The sequence below is a fragment of the Helicoverpa armigera genome, chromosome 18, assembly GCF_030705265.1.
Source record: "Helicoverpa armigera isolate CAAS_96S chromosome 18, ASM3070526v1, whole genome shotgun sequence".
Classification (NCBI taxonomy): domain Eukaryota; kingdom Metazoa; phylum Arthropoda; class Insecta; order Lepidoptera; family Noctuidae; genus Helicoverpa; species Helicoverpa armigera.
Genome location: NC_087137.1, coordinates 10002952 through 10021554, shown reverse-complemented (window position 1 = coordinate 10021554; position 18603 = coordinate 10002952). Strand labels below are relative to the sequence as shown.

General features: G+C 35.1%; 1 protein-coding gene across 1 annotated transcript; it reads right to left on the bottom strand.

Moving 5' to 3' along the window:
* Window positions 1-3458: 3458 nt before the first annotated feature.
* On the bottom strand, window positions 3459-18402 carry LOC110382786 (activating signal cointegrator 1 complex subunit 2). Its single transcript, XM_064039094.1, has 13 exons — window positions 18211-18402; window positions 18058-18135; window positions 17187-17338; window positions 16622-16802; window positions 15430-15627; window positions 14689-14939; window positions 14169-14348; window positions 13659-13799; window positions 12918-13228; window positions 12313-12550; window positions 4961-5111; window positions 4361-4527; window positions 3459-3926 (listed from the first exon to the last, which is right to left on the bottom strand). The coding sequence occupies exons 1-13, from the start codon at window positions 18235-18237 to the stop codon at window positions 3770-3772; spliced, it is 2232 nt and encodes a 743-aa protein (XP_063895164.1). The 5' UTR covers window positions 18238-18402; the 3' UTR covers window positions 3459-3769.
* Between the last annotated feature and the right edge of the window lie 201 nt (window positions 18403-18603).

Sequence of the window (18603 nt, the reverse complement as noted above, 5' to 3'; positions counted from 1 at the left end):
ATTTCTCCGAAGTTTATGCATGCACTGATTTCATTCATACATAATCAATTATACACAAATACACACTAATTTTCGGACACATCTCTTTTCTTCTAAAGTCTATGGATTAAAAAAAGTTCCGCCAGGACAACGTTCGCCAACGTTCGCCCAGCGGAATCTGTTTTTGGTGAATTTCTCCACAATGGCTGCATACACAAATTTTTATTTACCATACACAATTATAGGACGTCTTACACTAATTATCTGCATAATTAAAATCTTTAAATTCAACAACATTCCGCTGCGCGAACGCACACAACCGCTGGAAGTCACTCAATTGCGTCTAGGAAGAAAAACCACTAATCCTAATAATCGCTCTGCTCCCCGCTCCGCTCATCACCAAATACCATCCTGACCGCCGCAAGCGCATCGCAAAGATGAGATATTGCTATTCCGGACACGCGCGATTCAACCTCCACTATTCACCGCCGACAGTTAATCGCTGAGCCTTTCGTTTTATTTGCAATCCTATACAAAGGTTCTGTAGAATATTGAGTTCTTATAAGTGAATTATTGAAATTGAATATTTTAATATTTTCTAGCGTGTATTGTGTGTGTATTAATTCGGGTTTCATTTTAAATTAATACGCTCTAAAAAAACCTTTTTTTCGCTGATGTGTAGGTATGCTGCATCCTACACTTAAGGCGAGGAAGTGGTCAACAATAATTCCATAACCGGCACGCGCATCTAAGGCGTCAAAAGGGGTCGGAGCGTCTGAGCGGGGCGAGGATAACAATACGCGCGCTAGCTTATAACTAAAAGTCGTAAGCGACAAAATGGTTTTGTAATTTTATTATTTAGAAATGATAATTTGATAAAAAATCCTACTACAATTTTAAAGAGTATGTATATACTCAACTACTAAAAAAGTTAAGAGGCTTTAATCGGTCCCGTTTGCCCATAATATGTGAATCTCTTTTTAAAAAGAGGTATGTTTGATATATTTTTCTCTGTTATAAAAGTTACCTAATCATGTTTCTACAACTAACAAAATAAGGTTTATATCATGAACTTTCAGGTAACCAAGTTGTATTTTGATCCGTTTTGTATTTACTGAGAAAAATTGACATCCTTGGCGCCAAAAATTCCAATTCGTCCTCTTAAAGGCCTATGACATAGATTAGTTTCATCATACCTTGCCACGCTACATTTGCAACTAGAACGCGACTTCGTATATTAGATAGCGGTCTATAAGGGAATAAAACAACCAAATAATAAATACAACTTCATTGCGAATATAAATAACAAACCACTATTTATACTAAGAGTTACATTATGTTACACAATATACATAGTTATTCTAATCACAAGTATTTATCACGCTGTCTTCGATAATGCATATTATTATATGCTAGCTATTTTCCCGCAGTTTCACGCGCTTCTTGTTGAAACTTCTGCCTGTATCTGGATAAAATATAGCCTATGTTACTCGGGGATAGTCTAGCTTCAAAACAGTGGAAGAATTTTTCAAATCGGTTCAGTAGTTTCGGAGCCCGGGTACAAACAAACAAACAAAAATTTTTACCTCTTTAAAATATTATTACAGTATAAGTATACATAATTGATTACCTTATCAACGGTATTGTAATTAAAAAATATCCCTTGTTTTATATGTTTAAATAACTTTAAAAGTTGATAATTATATGACAACCGTGTAATATAAATAATAAGTACATAGAAATAATATTTTTAGACCTTATGGTCTCGACAGCCAATCTTGAAAGAATTTATATCTGCCCAAAACAATATTTTAGTGCATAAATGTATGAGCCGACGCATTTTCCCTCAATATAAAATAATTATAGACCAATTCTCTACTCTATTTAACATGACCGGAATGAGATCAAGATCATGATTAATATTTTTACGATTTAACCCATATTTATAAAGGAGACGTTCACCCATCTATAGCCTGATCGCGGCAAGCAATAATTTACTATCCAGATTTAAATAAATTGGTAATTTGTTTCATACATTTTCCAAGACATTCTTTAAAAACTGCTTTACACGTTTTGTAGAAAGGTCTTATATTTTCAGACCTTGTATGATTTTTCAGCTTACTTTTTGTTTATAATTTGACAATTATTAAATTCTGTTCAGCAAACTTCAGTTTCCTATAATTATTTGATTACTATGTATTACATATTGATTACATTTTTATTTTTGAAAATATTACAATGTTTATTTGTAGCGTATACAAATATTAAAGTTGCTATTGAATACGTATTATGAACACAGTGATTACAATTACTGTTTATAATATGGATTCGTTTTCAAAATTCATAAGGTATAAGCTATTTATTTATCAACATTCCGTGCAAAAAGGCTTAAAATATGACTTTTGGCAATGTGACTTGCCTCTTTTTATTAATACATCAGTAATTGATGCTGATTTTAATGTAATTAAGTATTATCAACTTTATCTTCATTGAAATAAGACCTAAAATCAATTAACGCAACTGTGATGCGGATACTAGACAGAAAGTTACGTCAATAGATTTTAGATTATATTTCAATGAGAATTAAGTCGATAATAGCATGACTGGGATTTTTTTCTGCAGTGCTGAAGCCAAAATTTGCGCGTTTATTGCAATATCTTTGTTGGCATGAGATTTTTATACTATTTTATGATATTACGTAGCCAGCAAGTCTGACACTAGTCTAACCAAGGGGTGGGATGCCCGGGTAACTGGGTTGAGGAGGTCAGATAGGTAGTCGCTCCTTGTAAAGCACTGGTACTCAGCTGAATCCGGTTAGACTGGAAGCCGACTCCAACATATTTGGGAAAAAGACTCGGAAAATGATATATGATATTACGTAATAACTATTTAGTAAAGCCTGAATTATATTTCCTAGCGTGTGACTAAATATTTGTCTATTACGATTAATTGAATTCTATATAGGCACTTAATTGTATGTGATTCTTATTTACTTGCTGTAAGTTGCCTAAGTTGCCTATTTAATAAATTCTGTGTGGCAGTACGTGTGTGGTTTATAGTGCTATGTATATTTTGCGCATTTAATAACGAGCCGTCATTGGTTTAAGAAAATAACAAATATTTGAGGACTGTTTGCCATATTTTATGTATTTATATTATACATAGATAGGAGTCCAGATATTATTTCATAACTTAATGTATAATTCATTGCTATGATCGTTGGGATTTGTTTTATTCTGACACAATACATGGGCTTAATTATTATTTTTTTACTTTTTGAAAAGCTAAACATATATCTGTGATTGTTATTTTAACAGGATTCAAGTGTTTTAAAACTAATTATTTTTTCTGAGATAAGTGTTAAAAACATAATATAAGTGAGTGCATTAGTGCAAGGAGATTATATAAGGTGTTCAATCGATGTCCATTATACACGCTGTTTTAAAAAAATACATCATCACTTTACAGGCTGTTTAAAAATACATCATCACTATACAAACTACCATTACTATACAGGATGTTCAATCTACATCCGACAAGCTGTTCAAAAAACGACCATCACTATACAGGGTGTTCAATCGAAGCCCATTATACAGGCTGTTCAAAAATACATCATCACTATACAAGATATTCAATCGATGTCCGTTAAACAAGCCGTTCAAACCAACTATCATTACTACACAGGGTGTTCAATCTATATCCATCTCTAAAGAGAGCTATCAGCTTCTGTTATACAGGCTGTTCAATCGTAGTCCGTTATACAAGCTGATCTAAATCACAGGATGTTCTATTATGAAGGCATCATCCCCTGACTGCGTTTCCACTGCGCTCCTGACCTCCGGTTGTGGTTGGCGCGGGCCGACTTGTGTTTCTCTTTCTTGTCTCTATTGTGAAGAACTTCTTTGTCCTGACCTTGACCTTTCGGCTTGCCTGTTACGTCCGTATTTCTGAAAGAAGCAATAAAATAATATATTAACAGATAAAAAAAAAACTGATATATACTGTTTCAAAGGTATGAGGGCAAACTGCAAACTGATTATTTTTCTTTCTACTTTTTGTCAAGTAGGATTCGCATTATAATTTTTTACAGTAGTGAGTACTTAAAACACCATCTGTATAGTATTAATACCAAGTATCTGTTAGAGATACACGCAGACATACTGACAGAAAGACAGTGAAAATTTTATAATGGCAACCTAAAAACACTCTTCAGGTTCCCCAAAACCGTCTGTTAGCTAGGAACGGGCGCAAGTCTATACAGTTTTCCCCTTCCTTTTTTACCCTGATAATTAGCTTCTCTCTGAGCCTTCACGTTTATAATAGGACCCCCATTATGACACTTTAGGAACCCTTAAAAATACCATCTAGCTGCTTCACTTACCTAGGAACAGGTGCAGGTCTATGTACTCCCCCCCGGCCCCGCTTGGCCTGGTAGTTGGCTTCTCTCCGAGCTCGCAACTCCTCAGGGTTGACGCAGAAGTCCATGCGAGTTTTACTGCTGGATGGCTTATCGTCTTCTTGAGGTTCCGGTTCATCGTCTGATTCCTCCTGGAAGATAGATATTAGGTATAAGTTTGTTTGTGTAGTAATGTAATGAAGAGGACATATATTTTTGTTTGTTTGTACACTTAGGGCACAAAATCTGAAACGATTTGGAAAAAATACTGTTGGAAAGCTAAACTATCCCCGAGTAATATAGACTATATCTTGTCCGGGTACGAGAAGAAGTTTGCTTTGGATGCGTTGTGAAATCGCGGGGAACAGCTGGTTATCTATAAAACGATCCAAAAAATCGCGTTTAGTGTGTATAGGAGCTCCTAAAATACTTATTTCTACAAGGTACTTTTCATTATTTGTTGCCATAGCGGCAACCGAAGTACATCTGTGAAAATTTCAACTTACGGCCAAAGACATGAACAGATTAACGACAAAGTCGAGAATAGGAACCCGTTTTTCCCTTTGTGTAAATTACTTCAATTACCTCTGCCTCATTTCTATCGATCTGCCTCAACGCTCGTGGCGTGACGAATGGACGTCTTGAGTCGTCTGCGTCGGCGCTGGGCGTCACGCCGTCCGAGTCGTACGTGTCGTCATACTCGTCCGAGTACATGTCTACTTCATCGCATACCAGGCTGGAAGGAAAGAAATGAAATGAAATGAAATGAAATGAAATGAAATGAAATTGTTTATTTTGCAAGTTGGACATTACATCACTTTTACACGTCATTTTAAGAACGCTGAGGCCGGCATTTCCTAACTGACTGATCCCTGAGAAGAAACGCCGAAACAAACTCAAGGGTCATAGTCTCTTTTAAAGTCCAAACATGTTATAAATGAAATAATTATGTGTGAGTGTCACCATGTACGCGGTCTGGAATGGCCTTTTGAGGAAAGAGCCACATCAGACTGGAGCTGACCAGTCCCAACAGACGGCACGCATGCATCAGTCGTCGTGTAGCTCAACCATATCTTAGGGAGCTCAACGACCTGTCACACGACGATACCAGATCTGCAGAACATTTGCGTAGGCCATTTAAAAATACTCAAACCCGCCAGACAGTATTTATGTTATAAGAATATATAATGTTGCTCGCATACACGATACTCACATTCACAATAATAATAATAAATTAAAAAAAAAAAAATACAATTATAACATATAAATGTCAATAAAAAGAATGTCATTAATAAAAGTTATCTGATGATAATAATATTTAAATGTCAAAAGTAACAATACACAGGCATTTAAAAAGATATCACTCACTAAGCGAGCAGCTCATTCCCAAGCTTCTTTATCATTTAAATAATCAGATATTTTGTAATATCCTTTTTTCAAGAGTTTGGATTTTATATGATTTTTAAATTTCCTGATAGGTAAGTCACGAACTGCTTTGGGAAGTTTATTGTAAAAGCGTATACATTGACCCATGAACGAGTTGCTTACTCTGTGGAGGCGAGTAGCATGTACAGCGAGATTATGTTTATTCCTAGTATTTATGCTATGAACATCAGACATTTGAACAAAGTTAGAAATGTTTTTACGAACGTACATTAAATTTTCAAAAATAAACTCTTTTGCAAAAAAAACGGGCACTTATGCGAAATCTTAGTTTTATGGACTTTACGTGTATTTCAAAGGGTTTTAATGATTGTAGTATGTTTCTAGCATCAAAAGAGTTAGCCGTGCATGCGTGAGAGTGTATTCTAAATTTGAATTTTGTACAATTGCTAAGAAATTGGTTAAACCTTGTTTTGGACTAATTGCTGGCAGAAAGTTCGTCGGTGTTTTGAAAAGTTTTTGAAGTTATTTTCAAGAAAATGATAATGCAGTTTTAATTAATGATTAATGTACTTTTTTGTTAGATCAAAACATTTTTGAAAAACTATGCGTATTTGATAAAATTTTCACCTGCTCTAAATGGGCTATGCTGATGATTGATGGCAATGTTAAGAGTTTCGGTATTTTAGTGTAAAGCGTTCTATTGTTTAGGTATTGTACCCACGTGTATTAAAATATCGCTTTTTCATAAATAAACACTATTTAGAAGAGTATCAGTACCTTTGGCTGCGACAAAACCAATTTAAAGTAAGCAGTGCCGATCACAACCCGTCTCATATCGGACTTTGACATTTAAAAAATACCAAATTTTGGGATAAATGTTAAAATTAACCACATGAAAAATGATGAGGAGGATTAAAGCTATCTAAAAAGTCAAATTATTGCCCCGTTGAAGCTCTCGATAACTCCATAGGTATCGGGTTACTAAACGACGATTTAGCTGAAAGGGAGTCAAAATTCAAAATTATTGGCCAAACGTATGTTTCTTAAGAAATGAGCAGATAGCCAATTATTGTTATGATTTAAGCAGGAAAGTGCTGCAGATGCCAGAAAATCTCATTGTAGGCAAGTTTATTTAATAAAATGTCCGTGGGATGAAAACACGCTATTTGAACACTCAGACTCATAGATCTTCAGAGGTCTACGGAGTTTCCCAAGAGGCGAGGTTGTTTAAAAATCAGCGATTACGAGACTTTAAGACCTCGTGCTCACAGTCTATGCGCTATTTTCTGTATTTAGTAGAATTTAAAGACTTTTAAAAATGTCAAAGTCCGATAGGAAACGGGTTGTGATCGGCACTGCTTACTTTAAATTGGTTTTGTCGCAGCCAAAGGTACTGATACTCTTCTAAATAGTGTTTATTTATGAAAAAGCGATATTTTAAAACACGTGGGTACAATACCTAAACAATAGAACGCTTTACACTAAAATACCGAAACTCTTAACATTGCCATCAATCATCAGCATAGCCCATTTAGAGCAAGGTGAAAATTTTATCAAATACGCATAGTTTTTCAAAAATGTTTTGATCTAACAAAAAAGTACATTAATCATTAATTAAAACTGCATTATCATTTTGTTGAAAATCACTTCAAAAACTTTTCAAAACACCGACGAACTTTCTGCCAGCAATTAGTCCAAAACAAGGTTTAACCAATTTCTTAGCAATTGTACAAAATTCAAATTTAGAATACACTCTCACGCATGCTCGGCTAACTCTTTTGATGCTAGAAACATACTACAATAATTAAAACCCTTTGAAATACACGTAAAGTCCGTAAAACTAAGATTTCGCATAGGTGCCCGTTTTTTTTGCAAAAGAGTGTATATTGAGAGGCAACAGTCAGAATGTTTATTTCTTTGAATTTCTCTCTGAGAGAAACTTTTGGGCCCAGATTATAAATGGCTCGAACAGCTCTTTTCTGTAGAATAAATATAGTTTCAACATCCGCACAGTTTCCCCAAAGGAGAATCCCATACGTCATTGAACTATGAAAGTAACTAAAATAAACTATTCTGGCTGTGTCCACATCGGTGATAAGTCGGATCTTTTTAATAGCATAGGCGGCTGAACTAAGCCTTCCTGACAATTTAACTATATGTGGGCCCCATTGGAGTTTGGAATCAACGGTCAAACCAAGAAATACCGTTGACTCAACAGGCTTCAACTCTACTCCATTTAGTTGTACATTGGTGTGTAACTGCCTTACGTTAGGCGTTGAGAATTTAATTAACTTCGTTTTAGATTCATTTAAAAGAAGATTATTGACATTAAACCAATGAACAACCTTTGAGAGTGCATTGTTAACTTCGTCAAAATTGTCGAGTTGGCGCTTGATTTTAAAACGAGTGAAGTATCATCGGCAAACAACACAATCTTGTGATTATCCCTTACGTGATAAGGGAGGTCATTAATATAAATAAGAAACAAAAAAGGGCCTAGAATTGAACCCTGTGGAACCCCCATGGTGACCGTAGATCCAGAAGACCTCTTACCATTGACATCCACCCTCTGAATTCTATTATGCAAATAAGAAGTCAGAAGGTCAAGAGCCTTGTTTTGATACCATAGTGGTGAAGTTTCCTGATGAGTATATCATGGTGCACGCAATCAAAAGCCTTGGACAAGTCGCAGAAAATACCGAGCGCATCCTGCGAATCCTCCCAGGCCTCGAATATATTTTTAAGCAATTCCACGCCCGCATCCGTAGTAGAACGACCCTTGGTAAATCCGAATTGTTTAGTGTGCAACAAGTTGTTTCTATTAAAATGGCTCAACAATTGACGTAATATTAACTTCTCAAAATTTTACTCAAAGTGGGTAAAATTGAAATTGGCCGAAAATTTGATGGATCGGTTGTACTACCAGATTTAAACAATGGAATTACTTTACTAAGTTTCATCAAGTCAGGAAAAACACCTGATGCAACACAAGAGTTGAACACAGTTGCTAAATAAGGTGAAATTATTTCAATTATCGATGAGATTATCTGAACTGACAATCCCCAAAGGTCAGCAGTCTTTTTTACATCGAGATCTTTATACGCTTGAATAATATCCTTAGAGCTGACAACCGTGAATTCAAAACCTTTGTCACATTCCGCAACACAATTTTTTAGTATTGTAAGAGCCGAACTGGAAGATGCCATCAGAGTTCTGGTTGTTAAAATAGGGATATTGGTGAAAAATTTTCAAACTCAGATGCTACCTCCGAGTCTGACTTAATGTCTACATTGTTTATTTTAAGTGAAAGTCTCGATTCCGTACAGTGGATCGGCCTATTTCTGAATTAATTATATTCCAGGTGGTTTTTATTTTATTTCCAGAAGCTTTTATTTTCTGTTTTATGTGTACTGATTTTGCGGAGGTACAGGCTCGTTTAAATATTTTTGAATAGTTTTAACGTACTGTTTAAATGTTTCATCTTGATTGAATGATCTTTCATAGTATAATTCAAACAACTTCTGTCTACTTTTGTAAATACCCGGCGTTGCCCAATCACTAAATGTTGCCTGATCACAAACAGATATGGACTTAGTAGAAAAAACTTTTTTAAATTCACAATTAATTAAGTTGAATAAAAGGCTGTAAGCTTGATCAGGATTATCATGATAGGGCAGTTCAGGCAGTTTTTCAAACAAGTTATTTTTAAATTGTTCCAAGCGATGTTTGTTTACAGGAATAAAACTTACATTTTTTCTCAGACCTCTGTTAGTTTTCATAGGAAAAATAACTAATTGACCAGAGTGATCAGAATCCAACACATTTAAAATTTGTTTATTTAAAGGTTTTAAGTTTGTGAAAATGTTGTCTATACATGTAGCACTAGTGCTAGTTATTCTAGTTGGCTCGAGAAATGTACTGTACAAGTTGTATGATTTAAATAGAGTTATAAAATTATTAACAATAGCAGTATTTTCCAGTATATTAATATTAAAGTCTCCACAGACGACAACTGTTTTATTATTATTAGAAATTTTGAATAATACATCTTCCAGATGCTTTTCAAAAATTGTATATGTTGCACATGGGGGCCTGTATACACTCATTACAATGAACTGCTCAAGCTCAACGCATGATATCTCAATTACTCGCTCAACAGAAAGGTTCACAATATCCTTCCGTTCTTTGAATTTAATGGTATTGCGAAGAATTATTAGAGAACCACCACGTATTATATTTACTCTGCTGTACGAGCTGCCTACACAATGGTTCTTGAAGCTAAACATGAACTGATGCTCTTTAAGCCAATGCTCAGTTAAACATAAAATATCTATATTATTACAGTTCATGAACAACTCCAATTCCAATTCTTTACCAATCAAACCTTGAATATTTTGATGGAATATATTCAAATTCTGTTTGTTTCTAGTATTTATACTCAAAGGGTTTGATGGATCAGAAGTGACAACATTTTTTGCGGTATTTAATTGTACATTTGAAGATATAATTGTATTTATGTCACAATCCAAAATAATCGATTGACTATTGCTAGAGATTGACTCTATTGTCTGGTGGTGGAATTTAAATCACTTGGAACTAATTCCAAGTTCTGTGAAAAAATAAAACTAGACTGCTGAAAAGGAGCAGTATCGTTAGCCAAGCATTTGGCTTTGTTATAAATACAATAAAATAGCGATTTTGCTATTTGTTCTTTATAAAAATTACAAAGATAATAATTATCTTTTGTCATAAAATAATTACTACTAATGAGTACATTAGAGTCAATAAAATTGAATTTTTCATTATACAATGTCATAGTTTGTATTTTGAGATTGCATTTATGTCTATATTTGTTTTCTGTCTGTGACAAGCCCTTGCCATAGGGAAAAGCATACAAAACTATTTTCTCTACGTTTAATTGAGATAAACACTCAAAGTATTTAATAACTGATTTAATAGTGGCATTTCCTCTTCTCCCAATTAGTACAACCAGAGTAGTAGTTGGACAGTAACTACTGCTTAGTATTTTATCTAATATTTGTTCATAAGTAGCCCCAGGCATACAATAGTTTATTACCTGCTCACCTAAATGTTGATGTAATCTGTGACACATGTTTTGTCCAATTTCATCGCTATATATTACTATTTTTTTGCAATTATTTTTTTCCTTTTGTATTAATTCTATTGGTTTTTGTGTGTCGAAATGTATTGTTTGTAGTGATGAACGTTGACATTTGTATATTGAAATCTCTACTTTGTTTTATGCGAACTACGCGAAAAATATGTGAGTTCAATAACTTCAGATAATTCTTTCAGATGATTCAGATGATGATTGAAATTACAAAAATTGGCTAATGGCTTTGATATCAGAATATCAACTTTTCTCCACTCTCAAAGTAACACATTATAAGCTCTGTTTCCAAATGTCATCATTATCATCATCATCAGCCTATCGCAGTCCACTGCTGGACATAGGCGTCTCCAAGTGCACGCCACTGAGATCGATTTTCGGCTTCTCGCATCCAGCTCCTGCCAGCCGTCTTGCGCAAGTCATCACTCCACCGTGCCTGAGGACGTCCTACCGAATCAGCAAGCTGAAGTGGCAGTGGGCTGGCCATATTAGCCGAAGAACCGATAACCGTTGGGGTAAACGAGTTCTAGAGTGGAGACCGCGCCTCGGCAAACGTAGTGTAGGACGTCATCATTATGTTTAACAATAATTAAACTACAAGTCACATGACCAATGGAACCACAAAGACAGTACTTAACAAGTTTAATATTTACACTAACATCATATAGGTAAAGAATTTGTTTGCTTGAAAAACTCTTATATAGCCTATTTATCGAAAAACTAAATACATTTTGTCTGCGTACTGGAACTGTGCGTGTAGAACCGCGTGTCACAGTAATCTAAAAAAAACTGCGTCAAACAGCTATTTCCCTACAAAAAATACTCACTTATACTTGCTATAAATATCAACCCTCTGCTTAACCTCAGTCTTGTCATCGAGCATATCCTTCAGATCCTTGTACTTGGACCGCTTCTTGCCGACATGGATCTTGGACACATCCACGTCGTCTCGCGTCATGATGTCGAACTGATCGCCGTCGAAAACGATGGCTTTTATCCATACTTACCACGAAACACTGGTGAAACCACTGACTTAAACTAGTAAATTACAAAAAATACTTACTTCATCATCATCATCTCCCGAGCCTTTTCCCAACTTTGTTGAGGTCGGCTTCCAGTCTAACCGGATGCAGCTGAGTACCAGTGTTGTACATAGAGCGACTGCCTTATCTGACCTCCTCAACCCAGTTACCCGGGCAACCCAATTAAATAAAAATAATACTCACTTCAAGATGTTTTCCTTCACCTTTTTATCAGCCATTGGTGTCCAAGATATACTTAGTCTGACTATATAGTCTGAAATCACCAACCCGCATTGAGCAAGCGTGGTGATTAATGCTCAATCCTTCTCCGTGTGAGAGGAAGCCTGTGCCCAGTAGTGGGACAATAAAAAGGCTGTAACAGTAACAGTAATACTCACTTATACTTGCTATAAATATCAACCCTCTGCTTAACCTCAGTCTTGTCATCGAGCATATCCTTCAGATCCTTGTACTTGGACCGCTTCTTGCCGACATGGATCTTGGACACATCCACGTCGTCTCGCGTCATGATGTCGAACTGATCTCCGTCGAAGACGTTGAGGCGAGCGATGCCGGTTTCTAAGAATTTGGAGTCTAAAGGATCTTCGGGGATTATTGGTAGGGACTGGTCGAGTGCTGAAAAGATAAAGAAAATAGATGATTAAAAAATGGGAGGTTTAGGATCATCAAAAATATATTTTTTTGTAATGCACTTGGATGTACTTGGAGCCATTTTCATAGTTTTTATTTAAAAGATCTTAGAGCACTTTTTCGCTTGGCACATTATAGAAAAAAAATGCCGAACTGACGGCTAACCTTCAATAAAAGATCCATTATAAGACGAAGAAGGAAATATGAGTGAACCAAATAGGTCCAGTTCAGCATAATACCAGATTGCTAGTGACTGACGCTTATTTTCAACTGGACCTATATTCGTTGCTGCCAGTCCAAATAATACTGGGATAACAAATAAATAAATATCTATATACTTAAAATAACTTACCTCTCAAAGGCTGAGCCAAATTATCTTCCAGAATACTATTAATAACCCTTTCCGCATTAAACCCATAGTGTTGCAAGCATTTCAATATAAACCCATCTCCTAAATGTGGTAGAATATCTTTAACTTCGCTAATCAACGACTCTTCCCGAACATTGTCGGGTATCTCTGCGTCTGCGGGCGCGGGGGCGTGGTCTGCGTGCCCATTGGTCAGCTGCTGGTGGGCGGGGCCGGGGGGCGGGGCTAGGTCTGGCACGGGCTCGTCGAGATTGGAGTATATTGCTTGGAGAATGAAATCAGTTTTTACTGTGTCTCTGATGTTTTGTTCAGGTTATATTTGTGTAGAATTTTAATATGTGTAGGAAACGTTAAATCAGGGTTCTTTAAAAAAACTATGCTTATGAACAGAAAGAACTGTTTAAAATTAGTAGGTATATGCATATGAAAGTCAGTGATAGGTAACACATACAACACTGATGCGCAAAAGTAGTGTTTTTGCGCAACACTATGCGCTACTAGCGCTTCTTTGCGCAATGCTATGCATTACCTAGTTGCGCTTCTATGCGCAAAGCTATACGCTACTTGCATACACATTCTAACCGTTACCGTAAGCAACTATAAGATAACCTTTAATTTGATATACTATTCCAAAGAATATAGTTACTTGTCAAAAGATAGGACAATACTAATGCATCAAAAATTACTGTTTCTATAAATACGAAGATGTTTTATACAAAAGGATACATTTCCGGATAAGCCTGCTTCAGCATCTCCAGGTCATCATGGACCGGGTAGCAGCTGTGGTAGTCCTTGATGAGCAGCCGCTCCGAGAGCCCGTCCATCATCACCGCTAAGTAGTCTTCTATGTGGCTTGCTATACTGCCTCTGGAAACGAAAAAAACAGGTTTATTATGTGAGCTATTTCTTGCAAGTTTACTATCAGTCCGGTGACTAGATGAAATAACTTAGGCATATAAAATATACAGCACAGCATTGTTTTTATAAACACTATCAAAAAAGCATCTATAATGATATAGACATATATTACTGTTGAAACTAAATATTTTCTCTATAGGTTTTTATGTTTTTTATATAACATATGTATTTATCGTCATCATCATATTAGCCGATTGCCATCCGTTGCTAAACGTTGGCACCTTCCATCCCATTCTCCCAAAACCATTTACTTTTTCAAATAATTCACCATCTATTCATTAATAAGTACTCAAAAGTTACAAAAAGTAAAATACTCACTCCCCACTAAAGATAGCACTCTTATAAGCCGCTAGCACCTCTCTAAATATATCGATAAGCTCAGCTCTAGCCATGTCGATGTACCCCTCTACTTCTGTATACGTCACACTGGTCTGGTTACCCGTCTCCTCTAGTTTTTCATATAATAGAGGTATTCCGTATTCGTAAAGTTGGACTATACTGAAACAAAAGTTATATTAAGTTAGAGCTTTATTTAAAAACTAGCTTTTACCTGCGTCTTGTGATAATTACTTCCCGTAATTGGATAAAATATAGCCATACGGGGATAATGTAGCTTGCCAGCAGTGAAAGGATTTTTTTAACTCAGTAGTTTGTGGGAGTATTTAGGGTACAAAAAACCTCTTTATAATATTAGTATATAACTATGGATGGCCATAATTCGGTTAAAGGAAGGAATCATCCCAAATTGATTTCATAATCATCAATTCTATAATAACAATAATTTCATTGCTTTAATATAATTTTGATGTATAAAAATAATGTCCATATTATCACTCACCTAATAACAAAATTCGTTTTCCTAAATATAGTAACACTCTTAGGGTAGACTTCTAAAAATATCCTCATAGTCATACTGGTATCCAATAGATGTATCACTAGATCCCTTAGTATTTCGAAGGTCAGTTTGTCAGTACCCTTCGAACTGGACGGACGTCTGATTTCAGAGAAACCCTTGAAAGTTTCTGGAAGATTCGGCGGTTCCTCGCTGTCGTAGTCTTTGTTTACTTGTAAGATTATGTATTTGAAGGCCTAGAAGATGGGAAATTGATAATTTTATTATATTTTATTGTTAATTGGGTGGTTTTATTACAAAAAATTACATAGCTTGACTTACTTTAGCTCATTTATTAATGTAACTTTAAATAGTAAAAAAAAAGATTTGCACCAAACAATCATACAAACAGTTGATTGTTCAATAAAATTATGTAAAAATGAACATCTGACCAACAGACCATCTGAGTTTGTCTAGTCATCTCAATATTTTCTAAGACCAATTATTGTCTCAAAGCTTACACTGTCTCATAATTGCGGATCATTTCGCCGGCGCCAAGCCTATTTCAATAGCATTTGAAATAAGTAGCCTATAAAGAGCTTCTAATAATATTTACAAAATAATACTTAAAATTAAAAACCGCACAGTGATGGCATCAAAGGTATGCTTATATCATCACCTGACCATATTAAGACGACTGGCGCAAATTAAAGATTATTTAAAATAATTGCCTAAAATACATCATACCTCTTTAACAAACGCCACCGCAGCCACAGCATCGCCCTCATACCTCGGCTGCAGCCCGAACACACACTCCAGCACCCTCCCCACATGTCGGCCATTATCTACCCCGTATGTTAAACATAAGTCCCATATGATAGGTATGGTGAATATAAACTTATTGTAGATTATGTCCCCCATATATTCTTTGGTCATCCATTGTGACTGAAACAATTTGTTGGGAAATGTTTGATTAGTAATCTTCTATGGATTTTATCTATTCTAATTTAATAAATAGGAGATATATTTTGTTTGTACCCTGAAGGCTCCTAAACTACAGAAGTGGTTTGAAAAATTCTTTCATTGTTTGAGAGTTACACTCTTACTGAGTAATATAGGCTATATTTTATACGGTAGTACTGGAGATTTTTTAAGAATTATTTTTCCAACTATCAGCTTTCTGTCTTACAAGATGCAGCTGAGCACCAGTGTTTTAAATGTGCTTGGAGTGACTGCCTGTCTGAAGTCTGCAACTCAGATATAAAGGCAACGAAATATCCCTTTGTAACACCGGTTATCAAACTTTCCAGCTTCTGATTACCCATTACAATTGAAAAAGTAATTCTCATAGTAAACAGCACCAACCAGGTAGGTGTTTAACAGTTAAATGTTTGAATAGCAAACTAGAACATTATTGTACTCAACAACAATGTAAATAAGCTTAGTGCCTAGTGTAAGTTAATATCTTAATTTGGGGGAATAACCAATATGACTTTTTCATAACCAATATGATTTACTTCATAGGTTGGGGAATAACCGCTTCAGTTTTGCTTCAATTCAGGACATCGTATCGCGAAAACAAACCGAAACGGTAACAAAGAACAATAGTGAATAAATATTTATGAATATCTAAACATACCATATCCTCTGTACTATCCACTTATCTACCAAACCAAACCAATAAAAGTACTAGGTATTCCTACATGAGCACTACCTACTTACCTACACCAACGGTTACATCAGCAACCCGTGAGAAATACTAAGCCAGATAAAAAGTAGCCTATAATCTTCTTCTTCCAAAATAAATGGGCTATCTAACACTGCAGGAATTTTCAAGTTGGCTCAGTAATTCCTGAGATATATGGGAAACAACCAAACTCTTTAGCTTTTTATATCAGTACAGATTTCTAGTAGTGAAAAAAAAAGTTAAAATCCATACCTTACTCTCCTTATTAGTAACCAGCCTACTGAACACAACGAGCACAGCTCTTCGTATCTCCTCATACAGCTTCTGAACATCCTTGCTCTCGTGCGGCGGGATGTATGGAGGAACTGCTTCTTGGAGGAACGAGACTAAGGAGTCCATGCACTGAGGGTGGTAGAGGATTGTGCTCCAAAACCTGTGGATAAGTAAAAAGGGTAGTTGACTTTTTTTTCTATCTTTGCAGCCTTTTACAACCTGCCTACATAAAAATTATGCAACAGCTAATATTAAACAATACTGTTAATTTTGAATAATTTTTTCAGTCCATGTAATAAATCTGATAAAAAAATTAACAAGGATTGTTATATAAATGATGCACTTTAGAACAATAATTATAAGGTGCACTTAAAATGCAGTATGGGATGTGTCATTTCAGCACCATAACTATAACAGAAAGTATTAAACAATACTTTTAACTTGGATCTAGCTTATTCTTATTGGCTATATAATAAAGAAGATTTGGTGTTTATAGAGCTGCATCTTAAAAAAAATTACATGCCTTAAGTACCATAAGCCTTACCTATAATGTTCTAAACTTAATAACCACTTAACATCTTCAAGGAAACCCTCCATCCTGACTTTCCATGTGTCTACCGCACCCAGTACTATGGTGCTACCGGATGGTGGGCGCTCATATATTGTCATCTCACGCTTCTCCACCCAATGTGGGTCCTGGAATCACCATGAAAGTTTGATTGTAGTTTTTGTGGTGCTTGATGATTTGTATACGTGGACAGATGTAATACAAATCATTTGATTACATTATATTTATGAAGATAATATTTTTGTGTAATAAACGTTTCTTGAAAAATCAAAATAATATTTTTGTTCTGTTGTAATAATATGGCTAAAGATAATAATTTTTATCTCAATTCTGAATTTGACATTGCTTTGCTTTTGTTTAAGAGCTTAAATGGCAATAAATAAAAATCCTGTTGATATTGAAACCCTTATAATTTTGATAAATAACATTATCAATGTAATATATCCTTCGAAAATAGATTTGCATGTGAAATAAAAAATATTCCTAACTAGCGATGTTGAGATTATATAAAACATTTAATTGATGTTTAACAATAACAGTATCTAGCTATCCTATCATGACCTCATCCATTAAACTAAGTAATCAAAGAGTACATAAGTATTAAGAGTACTATAATATACTTTGATATACCTATAGTATTTTCAAGGGCACTTCAATAAAACAATGGTATAGCCACACAAAACTGGGAAGAACCTTACCATGGCTAACACAAATGAAGAATCTACATGTTTAAAATGTCGGCGGCATCAGCGCTAAGGCTTAAAACAGGGTGTTCCCCTACTAACCAAACATATATCTGCTATTTCACAATATTGTGTTGTCAATAAGCCGTATAGCGTATACTCACCAACGCTTTGATTTGCTGTACAACGCCGGCATTCGTAACCGATAGTGTCAAACTTTCCACTGGCAAATTGTCGGGGTTCTGTAAAAACATTTTAATTTATAAATATGGAATGCATGTTCAACATCGGTCACGTACAAAACTGAAAATACTTACGGAAAATTCAACACATTTGTTTGACATTCTTTTACGCAAAAGTACTGCGATATAGTAATGGATTTTCAATTAAAATTTACACTCAAAGAGGTGTCCAAAAGTGTATAAAAATAATATTATATTTCAGGACTTCGTATCGTGAAAAATTGAAATCGTCCTAATCGTCGACGAGTTCACTTTTTGACTTTTATTGAAGTTTTTGCCATTTGACATTGACTTGAAATTTTGTATGTCGTTCGGAAAACGGAGATAGATTGAGATCGAGATGATTAAATGCTTTACAGAAATGATTTATGTACTTTATTTATATTTTGTAATGATATAATCATATTTTAGTAGTGAGTCCGTAATTCATCAATTTTATTAAATAGTTATAATTTTTAACTTTATCAG